The 18,603-nt window shown below is 50.5% G+C and overlaps 1 protein-coding gene across 7 annotated transcripts in view; it reads right to left on the bottom strand.

Moving 5' to 3' along the window:
- The window catches only part of HIRA (histone cell cycle regulator), a 107,511-nt gene that overhangs the window by 17,678 nt on the left and 71,230 nt on the right, over window positions 1–18,603 (bottom strand). For 6 of the 7 annotated variants that reach the window (XM_017856659.1, XM_017856663.1, XM_017856665.1 and 3 more), the window contains 8 exons: window positions 18,369–18,573; window positions 17,879–17,983; window positions 15,990–16,138; window positions 13,499–13,660; window positions 12,596–12,654; window positions 12,128–12,233; window positions 10,377–10,499; window positions 9,739–9,902 (listed from right to left, as the gene is read on the bottom strand). In XM_017856659.1, the coding sequence (XP_017712148.1) occupies window positions 9,739–9,902; window positions 10,377–10,499; window positions 12,128–12,233; window positions 12,596–12,654; window positions 13,499–13,660; window positions 15,990–16,138; window positions 17,879–17,983; window positions 18,369–18,573 (1,073 nt within the window). Of the gene's footprint in view, window positions 1–7,701; window positions 7,791–9,738; window positions 9,903–10,376; window positions 10,500–12,127; window positions 12,234–12,595; window positions 12,655–13,498; window positions 13,661–15,989; window positions 16,139–17,878; window positions 17,984–18,368; window positions 18,574–18,603 lie in introns of all 7 variants that reach the window. The other variant, XM_017856660.1, reaches the window with a different exon arrangement.

The raw sequence follows: 18,603 nt of genomic DNA, 5'->3' as shown, positions 1-18,603 counted from the left end.
GCCAGGATGGTCTCGATCTCCTGACCTCGTGATCCGCCCGTCTCGGCCTCCCAAAGTGCTGGGATTACAGGCTTGAGCCACCGCGCCCGGCCCCAATATCCTCTGTAAACAGTGATGCAAAAACCCTCAACAAAATGCTAGCAAAGAGAATTCAAAAGCACATTAAAAGAATTACACACCATGACTAAGTGGGATTTATTCCTTGAATGCAAGAATCGTTTAATATATGAAAACCAATCATTGTAATATATCACATTAATGAAATTAAAGAAAATTAGCCGGGCACAGTGGCTCAAGCCTGTAATCCCAGCACTTTGGGAGGCCGAGACGGGTGAGGTCAGGAGATCGAGACCATCCTGGCTAACACGGTGAAACCCCGTCTCTACTAAAAAAAATACAAAAAACTAGCCGGGCGAGGTGGCGGGCGCCTGTAGTCCCAGCTACTCGGGAGGCGAAGCCAGGAGAATGGCGTAAACCCGGGAGGCGGAGCTTGCAGTGAGCTGAGATCCGGCCACTGCACTCCAGCCCCAGAGACAGAGCAAGACTCCGTCTAAAAAAAAAAAAAAAAAAGAAAAGAAAAAAAAAAGAAATTAAAGAAAATTTTAAAATGATATGATCATCTTACTACAGAAAAAGCATCTGAGAAAATTCAACACTCTTTCTTGGTAAAAGCACTCAACAAACTAGGAATGGAAGAAAACTACCTCAACATAATAAAGACCATAAATAAAAAGCCCACAGCTAACATCGTACTTAATGGTAAAAGACTAAAGCTTTTCCTCTAACATCAGGAACAAGAGAAGGATGCCTGCTTCCAGCACTAATATTTAACATAGTATTAAAAGTTCTAGACAGATCAATTAGGCAAGAAAAAGAAATAAAAGGCAACCAAATTGGGAAAAAAGTAGTAAAATTATCTCTGTTCACAGATGACATTATCTTATATATGGAAAACCCTAAAGATTCAGCGAAAAACTACTATAAACAAAGCAAAACATTCTGCCTGCCTGTGGTACCAGGAAGAAGCTGCAAGAGCTGCAAGAGGACTTGCCCTCTGGCCTGAAGCCAGTATAAAGAGCGACCAAGTATTACTGAGATTTCCTCACCCTTCGGCTCTCAGTAAAGGATGGTTTTCTCCACTGTTTCAGGATGCGATGTATATAGCTCTTTGTACGGCCTGCAACACACAACTTAATCACCATCTCTCTGGTCACTGCCACAGGTCTTACAGCAGCAGTCCCTAACCTTTTTGGCACCCAGGACTGGTCTTGTGGAAGACAATTTTTTCATGGACCAGCGGGGTAGGGGAAAATGGTTTCAGGATAAAACTGTTCCACCTCAGATCATCAGGCATTAGATTCTCATAAGGAGAGAACAATCTAGATCTCTCGTATGTGCAGTTCACAATACGGTTTGTGCTCCTTAATGTTGCTGCTGACTGGTCTGTGGCCCAGGGGTTGGGGACACCTGTCTTACACTGAAGACCACACCAAAGGAAGGTTTCCTAAGAGCAGAGCCTGGCTGGGGAGGCTGGAGCCAGAACAGAGCCCAGGAACCTGAAAGGTGGTTGCTTAGTGTCCCAACCTTCTGCTTCCCATTTTCCTTCCGTGCACACTGAACCATGCAAACGATCCTTGAAGTTGAAAGAAATCTGAACCTTTGGCATCCCTGTGGTGCACTGGCAGCTCAAATCAGAGTATATAAAGACCTCCTATAATATATAAAGAGTTCCTACAAACCAATAAGAAAAACAAATGGCAACAATTATTTCCACAGATAGTTCAAAAAAAAGGAAACACAAGCGGCTCTTAAATATATGAAACGATGCTCTCCTAAGAAGCCTTCTTGGGAGGGCTGCTGAGTCAGCATGGCTGGTTGGAAGTCCATCCTCCAACCACAGCTATATTTTCCCAGTTATTTGAAGGATCAGCTCCACTTGAATGACCAATTCTCACCATAAGAGTGTTGATAAATAAGGCCGGGTGTGGTGGCTCGCCCCTGTAATTCCAGCACTTTGGGAGGCTGAGGTGGGCGAATCACCTGAGGTCAGGAGTTCAAGACCAGCCTGACCAACATGGCGAAACCCCGTCTCCACTAAAAATAGAAAAATTAGCTGGGCACGGGTGGCACGTGCCTGAAATCCCGGCTACTCGGGAGGCAAATCGCTTGAACCCAGGAGGCAGAGGCTGCAGTGAGCCAAGATCACGCCACTATACTCCACACTCTAGCCTGGGTGACAGAGAGACTCCGTCTAAAAAAAAAAAAAAAAAAAAGCGTTGATAAACTCAACAAGAGCACAGAAGGCTCATGCTCACTCATCTCCTCTGCCCCAATATCTAGATGAAAAGACAGTAAACAAAAGAAAAAAAGGAACAAATTCAGAATAGTGTTGAGATCAGGAGAGGATATGGCAGAAGACACTGGGATTGGCTATGTCTATGTCTGCTCTAAATTCTCTTCTCCTACATATTCTTTATACAGAGGCAGAAAAGCTGCTCATTTTCCCAGCCTCTCTTGCAGTAGGGGTGGGTGCCCAAGTGATTTAATGGTTGCCTGTGAGGCACAGACTAGTTTCTGGGAGAGCATTTCTTTTCTGATGACAGGGTGAATGCTGCTGTTGCTAGATTTCTCCTGTTCTCTCTCCTTCCCTGATCTTGGACATGGAAGCCACCTTGTAACCATGAGGGAAGGGCTAGTAGACCTTTACAGAGGGTGGAAAGCAGGTGGTACATACTGACAGGTGACTCTGGGAGGGGAACCACAGATTCTCTTAGGCAGAGCCTCAGTGAAGTGTCCTGTTTGGAGTGGGTAAGAACAATCAGCAGGAAGGAGGGGAGAAGAAGAAATCATGGCCATCAAATGGTAGCCTGTTTGTGGCTCCTTCTGTCTGTACCACCATGACCCAGAGTGCTTACTTTCAGGCTAAGAAAGAGAACTACTATAGTGAGCTTTGGCTGGCATCCTGGGCTAAGGCTGACAGAATGAAGCGCCACAATCTGCCCATGATCGGGACTCGTTGGGCAGGTATCTGCCTGCCTCCCACTCTAGTAGATGGCTCATCAGCCTGTCCTGGAGGTGAGATGTGCTAAGCAAACAGCTGTACTCTTGAAAAAGAGACCTGAGTGCACTACCAATCTGGGTCCTTCACTTGTAACTACAACCTGATAACCAAGGATTTCCAGATAGGGTAAAATGTCCTAAAGGAAAGACCACAATGAACAAATCAAAGATTGAACCAGAAAAGGCAGATAATTCAGGGAACACGTTATTTTAGAAAATGTTAGCATCTGCAGCTGATATCTGAGAAGATATCACAAAGCTTTCCTTCTATTAACAGACCATGCAATTCAGAACAGGCTTCCTCACTGACAACAAAGAAAAAAAGGTGGACAAATAGAAGCAAACTTCTGAGAGCTAATGCGTTAGTGATAAATAACTGAGCCATGGTGTGGGGAAGACAGAAATCCAAAGAGCGATGTCTTTGCTTTGGAAATAATTGTCCATGAGGAAGAGGCTAGGCAGAACTTCTACTAAACTTGAGGGTCTGGGTTGGGCGCGGTGGCTCATGTCTGTAATCCTAGCACTTTGGGAGGCTGAGGTGGGTAGATCACCCGAGGTCAGGAGTTTGAGACCAGCCTGGCCAACACGATGAAACCCCGCCTCTACTAAAAAAAGTTAGTTGGGCGTAGTGGCATGTGCCTGTAATCCCAGCTACTTGGGAGGCTGAGGCAGGAGAATCGCTTGAACCCAGGAGGTGGAGGTTACAGTGAGCTGAGATTGTGCCACTGCACTCCAGCCTGGGCGACAGAGCGAGACTCTGTCTTGGAAAAACAAACAGTTACTTGAGGGCCTAGGGGGACCAAAGCAGGGGCTAGGGCCCTGTTAACTTACCCCTCCTTTGTCCTGGTATTCCAAAGGTATGCAACCTAGAATAAGTGTCAACTGGAAGTAAACCAGCATCTACACCAGCTAGGACCCAGCTTTCAGTTCCAGGCAGTCTACAAAACTTCAGTCCCTGAACAGGATCGTGGCATCCCTACAGTGCTACTGCCAAGAAGTCGGCAGAAGCAAACAGAAGTGTTCTGTAGAAGAAGATAACATCATCTTAGGCCTCAAACTATTTCTACAATAAATTTTTCAAATACTATGTCTACCAGACAGTAAAAAATAACCAGGTACATAAGGAGATAAGACAATCTGAATGAGAAACAGCAGAAATATTTATAGGCAACAAAAATAGATCTGTGAAGGCTCCTGATACTAGAATTATCAGACATAAAGCTTTAAAATAACTAAGATTATTATGCTAAAGTAGATAAAAGACTACATTAAAAATGTGGCGAAGAACTGAAAGCATAAAAAATGATATAGCTGATTTTTTTTTTTTTTTTTTTGAGACGGAGTCTCACACTGTCGCCTGGGCTGGTGTGCAATGGCGTGATCTCACTGCAACCTCCACCTCCTGGGTTCAAGTGATTGTCCTGCCTCAGCCTCCCGAGTAGCTAGGATTACAGGTGCCCGCCACCATGCCTGGCTAATTTTTGTATTTTAGTAGAGATGGGGTTTCACTATGTTGGCCAGGCTGGTCTCAAACTCCCGACCTCATAATCTGATCCACCTTGGCCTCCCAAAGTGCTGGAATTATAGGCATGAACCACCACGCCCGGCCTTTTTTTTTGGAGATGGAGTTTCGCTCTTGTCGCCCAGGCTGGAGTGCAATGGCACGATCTTGGCTCTGCCTCCTGGGTTCAAGCAATTCTCCTGCCTCAGCCTCCTGAGTAGCTGGGATTACAGGTGCATGTCACCAAGCCCAGCTAATTTTGTTTTTTAGTAGAGTCAGGGTTTCACCATGTTGGCTGCGTTGGTCTCAAACTCCTGACCTCAGGTGATCCACCCACCTNAGACGGAGTCTCACACTGTCGCCTGGGCTGGTGTGCAATGGCGTGATCTCACTGCAACCTCCACCTCCTGGGTTCAAGTGATTGTCCTGCCTCAGCCTCCCGAGTAGCTAGGATTACAGGTGCCCGCCACCATGCCTGGCTAATTTTTTGTATTTTTAGTAGAGATGGGGTTTCACTATGTTGGCCAGGCTGGTCTCAAACTCCCGACCTCATAATCTGATCCACCTTGGCCTCCCAAAGTGCTGGAATTATAGGCATGAACCACCACGCCCGGCCTTTTTTTTTGGAGATGGAGTTTCGCTCTTGTCGCCCAGGCTGGAGTGCAATGGCACGATCTTGGCTCTGCCTCCTGGGTTCAAGCAATTCTCCTGCCTCAGCCTCCTGAGTAGCTGGGATTACAGGTGCATGTCACCAAGCCCAGCTAATTTTTGTTTTTTAGTAGAGTCAGGGTTTCACCATGTTGGCTGCGTTGGTCTCAAACTCCTGACCTCAGGTGATCCACCCACCTCAGCCTCCCAAAGTGCTGGGATTATAGGCATGAGCCACCACGCCTGGCCTGATACAGCCGATTTTACTTTTTTTTAATTTTTCCTTTTCTTGAGACGGAGTCTTGCTCTGTCTCCCAGGATGGAGTGCAGTAGTGCAATCTTGGCTTACTGCAGCCTCCTTCTCCTGGGTTCAAGCTATTCTCCTGCCTCTGCCTCCCCAGTATCTGGGATTACAGTCGTATGCCACCACACCCAGCTAATTTTTATATTTTTAGTGGAGACAGGATTTCAGCATGTTGGCCAGGCAGGTCTTGAACTCCTGACCTCAGGTGATCTATCTTGGTCTCCCAAAGTGCTGGGATTACAGGCATGAGCCACTGCGCCCAGCGATACAGCTGATTTTAAAAAGAGAGGATATTACATCTCTCAGATGATAGGAAAAATGAAAGGGAAGAAATAATCAAATAGGAAAAACGAAGAAAATCACTGGTCTCTATCTCTATTTCCACAGAATGAATGAGCTTTTTGAATCTTCAAAACACCAAGATAGAATCCCAAAGTACTTACAAAGCAATGGAAATTAGATTGACAATAGATTTTTTAGCAATAAAACTGGATGCAAAGTCTATGGAACAATGCCTTCAGGGACCTAAGGGGATTTGACTTTGAACCTAGGATTCAAAGTACCTAGTCAATTAAGGTACACCACAGTCAAATTTAAAAATGGAATAAAAAATTAGGCCTCTGTACACACCAAGGCCTGTGAGGGTTGACCCTCCAGCCTTTTTGATGTCAACTCCTTCTGCCCTTCCATTACCATCCCGTTGGGCTGTTCCTTTTAAATTCTAAACTCTCCCACCTCAGGCCTTTGCACTTTCCCTCTGCCTGGATGTTCTTCTCCCAAATATATGCATGGCTTCATCCCACACCTTTTCTGGTCTCTGCTTATCTGTCACTTTGGCCTTTTCTTTTTCTTTTTTTTTGAGACGGAGTCTCGCTCTGTCACCCAGGCTGGAGTGCAGTGGTGCGATCTTGGCTCACTGCAAGCTTAGTTTGGCCTTTCTTAATTGCCCAACATGAAACAGCGTCCTGCCAGTATTATGTATCTCCCTGCCCTTTTGTTTTTTTTCCATGGCATCCATCACCACTCAAGACACTACAGATACCTCTTCTCATTTGCTTAGTCTGTCTCTCTCCATAAGAAAGCAGATCCACGAATGCAGGGACTCAGTCTGCCTTATTCACTGCTGCCTGCCCCATGCCTATACCACGCCTGGCCAGGGGAGGTGCCCCATCAGTGATTGCTCAATGACTGAATGAAACTGTGAGCTAACTCTTAGATCCATACCTTCTCCCGTCCCCCATCAATCTGTTCCTTTCCTAATTTAATCAATAGTTCCGGCATCCATTTTTTGCAGCTACACCTGGAGGTGCCACATGTTCATTACGCTCTTTCCTTCCATATTCAACCACCCATCAAATCTTATTGGTTCTGCCTCCAAAATACATCTTGAACCTGTCTCCTTTCCCCTCTCCATGGCTACCACACTGATCCAAGTCACCTTCATCTCTTCCTGGGACTGTTACAGAAGACACTCCCTGATTGTTTTTCTATTTTAGTTCATGACACCTCTGCGACAACTCTGCCAAGAAGAAAACGCTAGCTCCTCGAAAGGTCTCTGTGGTCCACCTCCTGCCTCATTTCACACCACCCTCTCCTTTTGCCTTCTATGTGCCAGCCACAGTGGCTTCAAACAAATCAAACACTCTTTACTTTTATTCTCACTTCTACTAGGAAACACTTTCTCCAGGTCTCTATATGGCCGTCTCACTCTTCTCCTTGGGTTTCATCTGCAGTGTCCTCTCGCGAGGCCTTCCCTGGTCACTCCTTCCCAGGCACTCTCATCTGAAGACCCTGCTTATTTACTTCTTAGTCTGAATCTAGTCTGAAAATATTTTGTTGACCTAACTGCCTCCCTGCTTATGTGTGCATCCCTACCAGACTGAGCTCCATGAAGGCAGGGAAGTACCTTCTGTCTTTTGTCTTCACAACCAAGCCCAGAGCCCGTGCAGGCAGCCTCCCTCAGCATAGGCATGTGGAGGAGCACTCTGTGGCTCCTGATGTCCAGGGCCCACCTCCTGCCAGGTTGTGGAGGGCAGGCATGTCACCCTCTCACTGATGCTGGGACCTGAGGCTGGGTGCTGGAGAAGTCTAACGGGACACAATTCAAAGCCCTTTGGCTTATTTAAAAAATCTCTACCTTCATGTTTCAAGAAAGAATTCTTGCAGCAACAATGAAAGAAGCACCTACCACTACTGTTGACTCCCACTGGCTTCCAGTGGAGTAGTGAACCGGACCCAGTAAGTCCTTGCATATTTCTCGAAGTCGGTATTCAAACCCTAATTATAGAAAAACAAACAAACAAACAAAAAAAACAAAACAGAAATAGGAACACATTACAAAAAGAAATAAAAATCAAGAATATGCTATGTTGTTGTGTCTATCAAATCAAAATAAACACATGCGTATTTTATTGCCTACTACGGGCAAGATACCCCCGCATGTCTCTCAGTGTGGGGCACTGAGACCCATAATCGCAGATTTTCACTCATTTGCTCACTCCCCTGACAACATCTGTAGTACCTCCTCTGTGTGTTGCGCCCAGAGGAAAAACGAGATGTGGCCAATTCTGTGATAAACTCCTTAAGGTGATGGGAAAATATGGGAAATTGTGGGCTGGTAAGATCTGTCTTTGAGAATATGGGCTGGCAACTGATGTTAAGAGGAGGTCAGGAGGGTGGGGAGGCCAGCTCGCAGGAGGTAAGAGATGGCAAAGGTATGACTGAGGAGGGGCAACTGAGTGGAGGGGGCATAGGCCCATTAACTCAAGGGTTATGGGCATCACCCAGTAGGGTTGCTAGAAAGGCTGGAGGTAGAGTGTCAGGGTTTGTCAGCACTTGGGGCAGCTAAAGCAATAGCGAATGGATTAAACTGTCCAAAGAAAAGGGTGGATTAAGAGAGGTGAAACTGGAATCTGAGGAATTTTGGAAGTGAATGGGGTCCACTTTTACACTAGATTCCTCCTTTTATAGCCAAGGAAACAAGGGACAGAATGGAAGATGGATAACTGGTGTATGGACACTGGAACAGGCACGTGGAGGATGGAGAAAGAGAAGCAAGCAGCAGAAGTGATCCCAAGATGGGTGGCGGGGCCGACAGGAGGTAGGGACTTGATGTAGGGCATCAGAGCAAGTCCCAATCAACACCTAGGATGAAGCAAACCAGAGTGGAGTAAGAGGAGGGGCTCCCAGGGAAGATGTGACTAGAGCACCACAGGAGAGGTATGAGGGCCTGGGAAGGCTGAGTATTCAGAAAAGCTGGGGACCACACATAATGGCAACCACATAGACCTGGTGGGAAGAGTAAACATCAAATTCATCATTGTGGTCTGCAGGGAGGGAGGGGAGGCTTCAAGCTGATCAGTAATATTTGCTGTCATTTACAAGTGTATGTACACACACATACACACTCATATTTACATAGCCAGAGGCACATATGACATGTTAGTTCTGGGAATTACATTCGTGGTCTGATTATGATTTTCTCTCTCTTTTCTGTACCTGAATTTTTTTCTAAATTATAATCAAAATGGGGAGGGTGATGACAAAAATAAAGCAAAAAGGCCAGGAAGCTGCACAGGAAGAGCTCTGGGAGGGCCTGCCCATGCCGCACCCTGAAGGCTGCACTCAAGTGGGAGGAAAAGCTGGTAAGGCTATTGGAGTCACTGTGAGGACAGTGCAGCCACCTCTTCCAGCATACCTGGCTTTCTGCAGGGGAGGCAGCAGAGTGAGAGCTCTGGCAGGAAGCACCAGGAATGGAGGGCCTCAGTAAGTGCAGGACATCAGGCAAGCCTGTCCAGGGCAGGAGGGGCTGGGAGGAGGAAGAGAACCACTGCTACAAGATGCCCTCACTGATGAGCAGCACTACCAAGGTGTGGTGCAGGGCAGGAGCCAGAACACAGAATCTACTCCTTCAGACCATGTCTTTCCACCCAGGCATCTATTCCACCCTCCTGCGGCCTGTCTTGCTGCTCCTCTGCGGGAACACCCTCAGGGCCACTCTATTCAGAGCCTCAGAGCCTATTAAGGGGCTGGGTGCCTGCTGAGCTGCCTTAATTGCAGCTCAGGCTGGGAGGTAGAGGCTGCTGGGCCCAACTTGTTGATGGGAGAGCAGCAGGCTGGGATCTGGGCCATCACACCTTTTCCCTGATTTCACAGGGACTAAGCCAGGCCTAGGAGGATGGAGGGGCAGAAGGAGAAAGCTGCTCAGGGCTGCCAGGAGCCTCACCTTCGTTTACGAGGTACCGTGCGTAGAGGAGGAGCCAATGGCGGTACTCGTGGCTGGACTGCAGGGTGAGTGCTGCTGCCACCTGGTTCTCTAGGTAGGCCAGGGTGGTCTCTTGCTGCACCACATGAGGCACGGAGAAGAGCCGGGCAGCCTGCCTTCCCGAGCTGCAGAGACCAGGAGAGTTTCCATGATGAGGCAGCAGGCACTACAGAGTCAGGAACCGCCCCCATGTGCAACAGGCAAGGAGCTGGCAGGAGGCAGACACCAGGGCTGCCAAGGCCTCCCGTCCACTAGCTAGTCTGCTGGCAGATGCCAGATCTGTTGTCTGCCCATCCCCACATCCCAGCCATGTGCCTCCTGGCACCCTTGGGGTATCTCACCCAGCACCTGCCATCTGGGCCCCTGAAGTGACAGGGCTAGTGACTGCTGCCCCCAACCCCAAGATATTACCTGATGCAGGACCACTATCCTCAGCACCCCTAGTCTGTCCTGCCCAGCCTGCCTGTGCTGACCAGCACCTGGGGCACAGGGGAAGGGCAGGTGGATACGAGGCCTGGATAGGGACTGTGTGTGCAATGACCCAGTCACTTTCCCAGGGCAGGACTAAGGACAGAGGCCATGGCACTGGGGTCACGTACTTGGAGGTGCGGCCCTGGATTATGGCTAATGGTCCTGAGCACAGCATGGCGTCCTGGGATGGCAGGCTGCTCCTAAAGTCTGCACACTGAGCCAGTGAGTCCTGCTTGTCAGAAACCAGGTTCCTGGGGAGGCAAAGGCAGGAGCAGAGCTCAGGAAAACCAAGAGATCTACCAGAGGAGGCTGGCAAGGAGGCCACAGAGAAGCAGCCCCTGTCGACACAGAAAGCCAGCAGAGGCTGAGCGCCCCTGCACTTCCGCACAGGCGCCTATCACTGACAGGTTTCATGGTAATGGGTCTGATAGATCATTGTTCCCGAGGAAAAATGAATGAGGCGAAGGCTGTGGATAGGGCCCTTGCTGGGAACACTTCAGCTCCATATGTTGGTTCCTGATGACTGCAGGCCTCTGTGTGCAGTGTGCTCTGATGCTCGGCTCAAATACTGCCATAGTCTGCCCAGGGGCCCACATGGCCTGGGTCCTGTAGCTGGGGAGTAATGCCAGGCCTCTACCTGTCTTTATTTCTACAACTATCCCAGATTGGCAGTCCTTCCACCTACTCTGGACCCTTTTCATCCTTGTGAAGAAAAGACTCTTCACACACTTTTAGAACAGCTGGATGTCTTTGTAAACGTGTCCAAAATACAAAGATGCCTATAGAGAGTCAATATTTCTCTTCTTAAATAATCAGCTTATTTCCATTAACAGCAATCATATATAATAGACAACATTTTGCAATTTGGGGGAGCAGGCAGTAGAGGTTTTTTTTTTCCATTGAGACAGGGTCTCACTCTGTTGTCCAGGCTGGAGTGCAGTAGTGTGATTATGGCTCACTGCAGCCTTGACCTCCTGGGCTCAAGGGATCTCCTGCTTCAGCTTCTCAAGCAGCTGGGACTACAGATATCTGCCACTGCACCAGGCTTATTTAATTTTTTTTTTTTGGTAGAGACAGGGTCTTACTATGTTGCCCAAGCTGTTCTCAAACTCCTGGGGTCAAGCAATCCTCTCAGCCTCCCACAGTGCTGGGATTACAGGTGTGAGCCATCGTACCCAGCATTTTTTTTTTTTTCCCAATTTCAAGAAAGAAGTCTCAGTGTGAATGTAGACTTCTGCATGGCAGTTCTTAACAGAAAATGCAGAAAATGGGCTAGGAGGTAGCAAGCTTTGGTTCTTAAGGACCAAAGGTATAGACAGAAGAAAAGAACTTGGAGTGGCTGGAACACAACGTACATATTTCATGTGTCTGGGTTAAGACCTCTGTGTATAAATTATTTTGCAAGTACAGAAAAGGGCTCCAAATTCCTGAGTGGACAGAGGAAAAGTACAGACCATTATGCCTAGGTAAGTGGATGAGCATCCTTACTAATTCACTGAGGAAATCTGAAGTACTTACTAAGCTCACAGAAATTGACTAGTCCTGGTAAGGCTCCTGTAAAGCCAACTCACCTATGCTCATGGTGGCTAAGGGGCCACAGCAAAACCATAACAATTTTGGGGCTTTTCAAAAGTGGCTCCTGAAAATAATGCAGGAGGACAGTGCTCCTGCATAGAGGCTCTGAGGGTAGAGGCCACAGGCTGCAGTGTCCTGGTGGGACAGGGAAGCATGCACAGATAGTCAAAGCAGCCTTCACTCCAGGGCCTGACTCTCAGGAAAAGCAGGGCTAGGCAGCCCTGTAGGCCATGACCCTTTGCTCTGCTGTCTAGAGCAGACAGACACTCTTCCAGGGAATAGTGCTGGGGGTCAGCTTGCTTACCATGTAGAAAGTGACGGATTAAAGCAGTACGCCTTCCCATCAGACAGGTTCATTACTGGGATTCCATGCTGCGTCAGCAAGATCTGTGATACCGTCATATCACTTCCTGGGGACAGCATGGGAATGAGTTCTGGGTGTGTTCTGATCAGCAAGTGTTTGCAAACACATCAAAGGAGAAATCTAAACTCTAGGCTCCCACAGTCCCAGCAGCAAATGTGTAAACACTGCCTTGGCAAATAGGGAGGGCAAGCCATTCTCCTTGCCACACACCAGGCTCGTCACCTCTTGGGGACCCATTCAAACATGTCCCTAAAAAGTGTGTGTCTCCTGCAGCGTAACCACACCTCCTGCCTCACTGAGAGCTCTGTGCTGAGGCCAGAGCCTGGCTCTCTGAGCGGGGCCCTTCTGCAGCATCAGACATGAACTTGGGCCCCCAGGGGAGTAGGGGCAGCCTGCTGCCTGCATTACCTGCCAGAATGGAGTGTAGAGACTCTTCTTTCACCACAACCACCTGTCTGTGAACATCCCTAGGAGGGAGACAGGGAACAGTTTACTCACCAACCCAAGTAAACACATCAGAGTGTGCCTCAGCCGCTCAGACACTCTGGTCCCTACTGCATGCGCCCCTAACCCTGGCTGCTCCTAGTGAGAGGGACTCTGGGCTACGAGTGGCTTCTGCTCTCCATGTGCCACTACACTCCCTCTGCATAAGGATGCAGCACAAAGCCCAGGCAACAGAGTCACGGGGAACCCTCAGCGCCCATACCACTTTGGGGGAAGCTGGGTCACAGCAGCCACATCAGGAACATGGCCACACTCTGCCAGCTAAGACTTCATTTCTGATGAACCCCGCACAGAACCCTGGCAGTGCAACTGGTTGCATGAGCTGCTCCAGTAAGGAGATAATTGAGCAGGCACCTCCATCCCCATTGCACAACATCCCTCAGCCCTCAGCCTATCCAGGGCACCCAACACAAGCAATATCACTAACTGCTCAGGGCCTCCTCTGGGGTCTGATGGCCAGCCTTGTCCACTGCCTTCCCTGCCCCTGCAGTGAGGTGGGGCCTGCACAGCCCTGTCCTNATTTCTGATGAACCCCGCACAGAACCCTGGCAGTGCAACTGGTTGCATGAGCTGCTCCAGTAAGGAGATAATTGAGCAGGCACCTCCATCCCCATTGCACAACATCCCTCAGCCCTCAGCCTATCCAGGGCACCCAACACAAGCAATATCACTAACTGCTCAGGGCCTCCTCTGGGGTCTGATGGCCAGCCTTGTCCACTGCCTTCCCTGCCCCTGCAGTGAGGTGGGGCCTGCACAGCCCTGTCCTGCCCTGGCTGGAGCCCACCCCACCCTGCGCCTGGCTCTTACCAGACAGACAGTGTGGCCGCAGCGGTGAGCGCCATGACGTAGGAGCCTGTGCAATGCAAAGTAGAGATTGGGGACGGCAGGAGGATGGGAGAGAGGAGACGGCGACCACAGGTGGAGAACACTGACAGCATCCTTTTTTCACAGGCGACACACACCACGTCACTGAGAAGACAGAGTAGGGGCAGGTGTCATGGGGGCTGGGTGCTGCAGCCAAGACAGTAGCCCCGGATATGTGGGCCTTTCCTCTGCCTGGGCCCAACAAGAGCCTCCCTTGAGCAGGTACAGTCAGAGGGTAAGGTGGATTGGGTTACGGTGGGGCTGGTGGGGCTGTTGGAGCCTCCCTGAGATCTTGGATGAAAGAGGTTTCTGTCCTCCTTTCACAGGCTGCCCGTGCTTTCCTAAGCTCACGCTGATGCTGACCAAAGGGTGTGGGGGCTTTGGAGAGCAATGCCTCTGATGATCACCTAGGAAACATGCCTTGCTTATCGGATAAGGCCACTTAGTACCCGTAGGACAGTCTCCTAGCTGCAGCTAGTCAGACCAGTCCTGAGAAGGTCTCTAACAAGGCAGGCTAAGAGAAGTCCAGAGATGACAGCATGCACCCCTGTGTCCACGAGGCTGTCTGGCTGGCGTGGGAGATGCATGTCACTCCCAAACAAGGAGTGCCTTACAGAACAGTCTGGACACTGTCCAGCTTCTCCTCTGAGTGACCACCTGGCCCCTGGGAGGGCCCTGCACAAGCAGGCTGCTGCCTTCCCAGAGAGAGCCCCCTAAGGCCCACCCACAGGCCCAGGGTGAGGCTGGAGCTTAGACCCCATTCAGCAGTTAGCAGATGTGCAACCAGTATAGTGAGATCCTGGCCACAGTAGCCACCCAGAGCCCCGCTTTGTGTCACTTCTATCCTGCTGAGCCAGTCACCCCAGCAGGCTCAAGGAGGTCAGTTAAGAAAGGAGCTCTGCCAACCGCTTTCCTAATGAGACACTGTTGCTACTGGCTCCAAAAAGGGAGAGGCAAGTGAGATGCTTTTGTTTACAAATATTTACTTGGAGAGTATGAATCAGAGAACACTCTAAGCAGCACGGGCAGCAGGGAGCTCTCCAAAGTGCTGTGACTGAATTCTTATTTCTTCTGAGACAGAGTCTCAGTCTGTCACCCAGGCTGGAGTGTAGTGGCGTGATCTCGGCTCACTACAACCTCCACCTCCCCAGTACAAGCGATTCTCCTACCTCAGCCTCCCGAGTAGCTGGGATTACAGGCACATGCTACCACGCCTGGCTAATTTTTGTGTTTTTGGTAGAGATGGGGTTTCATTACGCTGGCCAGGCTGGTACTGTGACTGAATTCTATCTGCCCATCTCTGGTGGTCAGAGCCTGCCTCAAGTCAGCCCACTGCAAAGAAAGCCATCATTTCTGGGCTGTAACACTGGGGAGCAGGTCTGCAGGCTGGGCCTGAACTGGGCAGGACTGAGCAGAAGGGGAGGTCCCAGGTGGTCCAGCAGGCTTGCCCCACAGCTGCTATGTCACTGTGGGAGAGGCTGTGCTGACACCCCTTAGCCCTCAGCTGGGGAAGCCACCTGCCTTGGGGGGAGGGACAGAGAGTGGGAGCCTGTGGCAGTATCTGACACACAGGTGCCTGGGACCAGGAGTTTAGCCGGCTCATCCAGAGGGGGAATTCGAGGGAGGAACAGAACAAACAGTGGGGTCCCCTAGGCCTAACAACACAAACTCACTCAGGGACCACAAGAATTGTGGTCTAAGACCTAAGGCCACATGCTTTGACACAAGTAAAAGCATTTACATGGGACCTCATGGCAGATGATTAAGAGTGTAATTATGATGACTGTATCTAAGTGGTCATGTCTGTAAACCTCTGCTGAGTGTCTCCCACGTGGTCCTGACTGGGACGCTACATCAGGCAGGAAACTGAGGAGAAACACTGATTCCCCTTCCATATTGAACACAGGCAGGTACAGGGCTCACATATAGTTCCAGGAACCTAGGGGAAGATACTGGGTGACTAATCACTGAATCAAGGTGCCCCTCACAGTGCAGAATCTGGAATGGGCTGGGATGGGGACTTCAGGGACAGTCAGAAATCCATCCTGACCAACTTGGATGGAAATCTGGGATCCAAAAAGCCCAGGTCAAAGTGAGCCAGGCACACCTTAGCGTGGAACTCGAGACTTTGGGGATCTGGCTGGACAAGGGAATCAGGCCATCAGGTTCAAAGCCTGGCCTGGGTAATCCTCAGGGGCTCAGTTTCCCCATCTATAACACGGGCATACTGACGCTGACCTTGCTGGGTGCTGCAGGGACTGACAGGGACTGAGATGGCAAGCGCATATGCCTGGCCTGGAGTGAAGCCTGGTGTGAGCCTCTGTGGGAGCTGGCGCTCCCAGGGTCATGCACGTCCCCTAGACAGACCCAGGCCCAGAATGATGGCATATGTGCCTGTGTCACCTGGGCCAGCTAAGGACCTGCCCGCCCTTACCAGCTGCCCGCAGCAGTGAGGATCCGGCTGGTGAGTACCGTCTCCCACTCCTTCCCTTCCCGGTTGCACTTCAGGCGGCTCAGCTTCACGCCCCCCACCACTGTCACTTCATTCTCCACCTCAATGTACATGGAGGGATCGGAGCTGACCTGGATGAAGTAAACACATGGGCCTGCTCAGACGAGGGCCGCAGCCCAGGTGACATGCTCCAAGGCTCTGTAGCCTGGGGCCCCAAGGCAGCAGCAGGATACAGAGGCAGACTGGCTGGCCAACAGAGGAGGTGGAGGACAGGTGGGGCAAAGGGGCTGAGCGGGAAGCCCAGAGGGCCAAACATGTGGCCCCCAGGGCAGCGAGAATGCTGGGAGCTGGTTTCTACCCTGTCATCTGTGTAGCTGAACAGCCAGAGAAGAGAAGCAGTGCCAGGGTTAAAGACCCCAAAGTCACCCAACCCTGCCACTTCATCTCACAAGGGAGTAACGTGCCCAAAAGCACACTGCAAAGGACTGAGCTGGGAGTGAGACTTGGGTTTCTAGCCTCCTACTTGAAGAATCTTCAAAGATGGCAGTGTTTGGCAAGATTAGAAATCATGTCAGTGCGTGGAGGGAATGTCTAGAAAACCCCCAAAGGGGCTCTCCAGTTCCTGTGGTGGTGAGACTTGGTCTGCTCAAATGAGACTAAACTGGCAGGGGTGTTTATGGCACAGCATGTATGAGAAGCACCTAGTTCAGTGTCTGGCACCAAATGGGCTCAGCCGCACACGTGTGTGGAGAGCTGAACAATAGATTTTCCCTACGGAAAAATAGGCAGAACCACCAGTCTGTGCTTATGTGGCCACTCAAGTGGGTGAGCTGGGCCGAGGGACGACTGCCCCCTTCACAGACCCAGAAACGACAGTTCCAAGCAGTGATTGGAGGGGAAGATGCCTAGGGGAAGGGCTGGAGGAGTTTGGGAGAGTTCTGTGCTGAGAAGCAAGGCACCCAGGAGGGAACTTGCGTCAGAACACCTGTGAGTGCAAGAGCACGTCTAAGCGCTGCTGACCACGGGAGGGCCCCTGCCTCCGTTCACACCAGCAATAAGAATAAACCCTGTGGGTCCCTACCTTTTGGCTTCCCTGCTTCATTCCTCTGCACTGTGGCCCAGAAGGACCTATGGTAGGAAGGGCTGACGCCTGCTCTCTGGTGCCCTGTGAGGACCAGCCTGGGCTCAGAGCAGTGTGCAGCCAGTGGAAAGTGACCCGCACACAGGGTCCAAGAAGGCTGCTCAAGGACAGGCACCTGAGCTGAGGTACAAGGGTATGCAGACAGGCAGCAGTGTGTGTGACGGCACCATGGCAGGAGAGGCCTAGATACTGTGCTGGGCCAAGTGACCAGGAGGGCTCTGGGTATAAAGGATTATTTACTCCAGAATTGTGTTTTGGATAACCACATGCTTACAAGCTTCCATTCCAAGAGCTCAAACAACTCTGATGATGACTGTGCCGGACACTGAGAAGACAAAGCTAGCAGGATGGCTGGGAGATAGACCACGACTACACAGTCCCACAGACACCAAGCCTGAGGTTGCCCAGGGCTGTGTGTGGAAATGGAGGTGGCTTCCAGTCAGGAGAGGATTCCTGAAGAGCATCAGAACATATGGTGGTAACGGCAGCCCCAGCAGCTGGGACCCCAAGGGCAAAGCCAGACGGAGGCCATGGGTGGGTGAGAGTAAAGGCTGGCAATTTTGCTAAGAGTTGATGCGTACCCCAATCTGCTGTGACTTCCCCTAGAAGGTGATAGAGAGCCACTGGAAACCAGTCTCCAAGGAAGTGACAAGATCGGGTTTGTATGTGGTAGGGGACAGAGAATCTCTGGGTGTGCCTGAGGGAGAACTGGCAGGGTCCCAGAACTTACCTGGAGGGTGAATGCTCTCTGGGGGCCTGGAATTGGCAGCTTCAGTGCAAGTGCTGGTGCAGAGAGACACATGGCCTCCTTCTCTGCGGTTAGGGCAGCTGGAGACTGGAAGAGCCAGAAACATTCCTGAGCCTTGCTCTAACACTACGGAATAGCATTTGGTAAAGGCAAGTCACCCAGAAGTGAGGCTGGGCCTACGACCAGGGCATTTCCACCCTGGGAGGGAGGAAGCAGAGGGGAATGCTACAAGGATCCTCACCTTATAGACAAGCCAGGTGACGCCAGGGAACCTGCTCAAGGGCCCTGGGTGAGTCAAGGGCAGGTCTGAGGAAGAGCGTGGCCTCCATGCTACATTCCAGGGGCTGCATGTCTAAGCTAGCTGGTTCCCAAGGTGCCCCACCCAGCTGAGGCTTACTATGCACACAAGGCCTTCAAGCTCTAAGTGCAGAAAGGTGGGCTAAAGAAGGCAGAATGGGCCCACTGGCCTCACCTGGACAGACAGAGACACAGGCATGAGACGAGAGTCCTTCCGAGGCCGCCCTTTCTTCTTCTTCTCTACTGTCTCCACCTCAAGCTCAAGTTTTCGCTTGGACAGTGAGGAAGGCTTAGCCAAAGGGACTTTCTCATCGCTGTCACTGCTGCTCTCCAGGAGGTCTCGGGGCCTCAGCTCTTTCACAAGGTTCTGCTCTTTTAACCTGCACAAAAACATTACATCACACTTCCCT

The sequence above is a fragment of the Rhinopithecus bieti genome, unplaced genomic scaffold (genome assembly GCF_001698545.2).
Source record: "Rhinopithecus bieti isolate Rb0 unplaced genomic scaffold, ASM169854v2 scaffold_44745, whole genome shotgun sequence".
In the NCBI taxonomy this organism is placed as follows: domain Eukaryota; kingdom Metazoa; phylum Chordata; class Mammalia; order Primates; family Cercopithecidae; genus Rhinopithecus; species Rhinopithecus bieti.
This window is presented reverse-complemented; position numbering and strand designations above follow the sequence as displayed.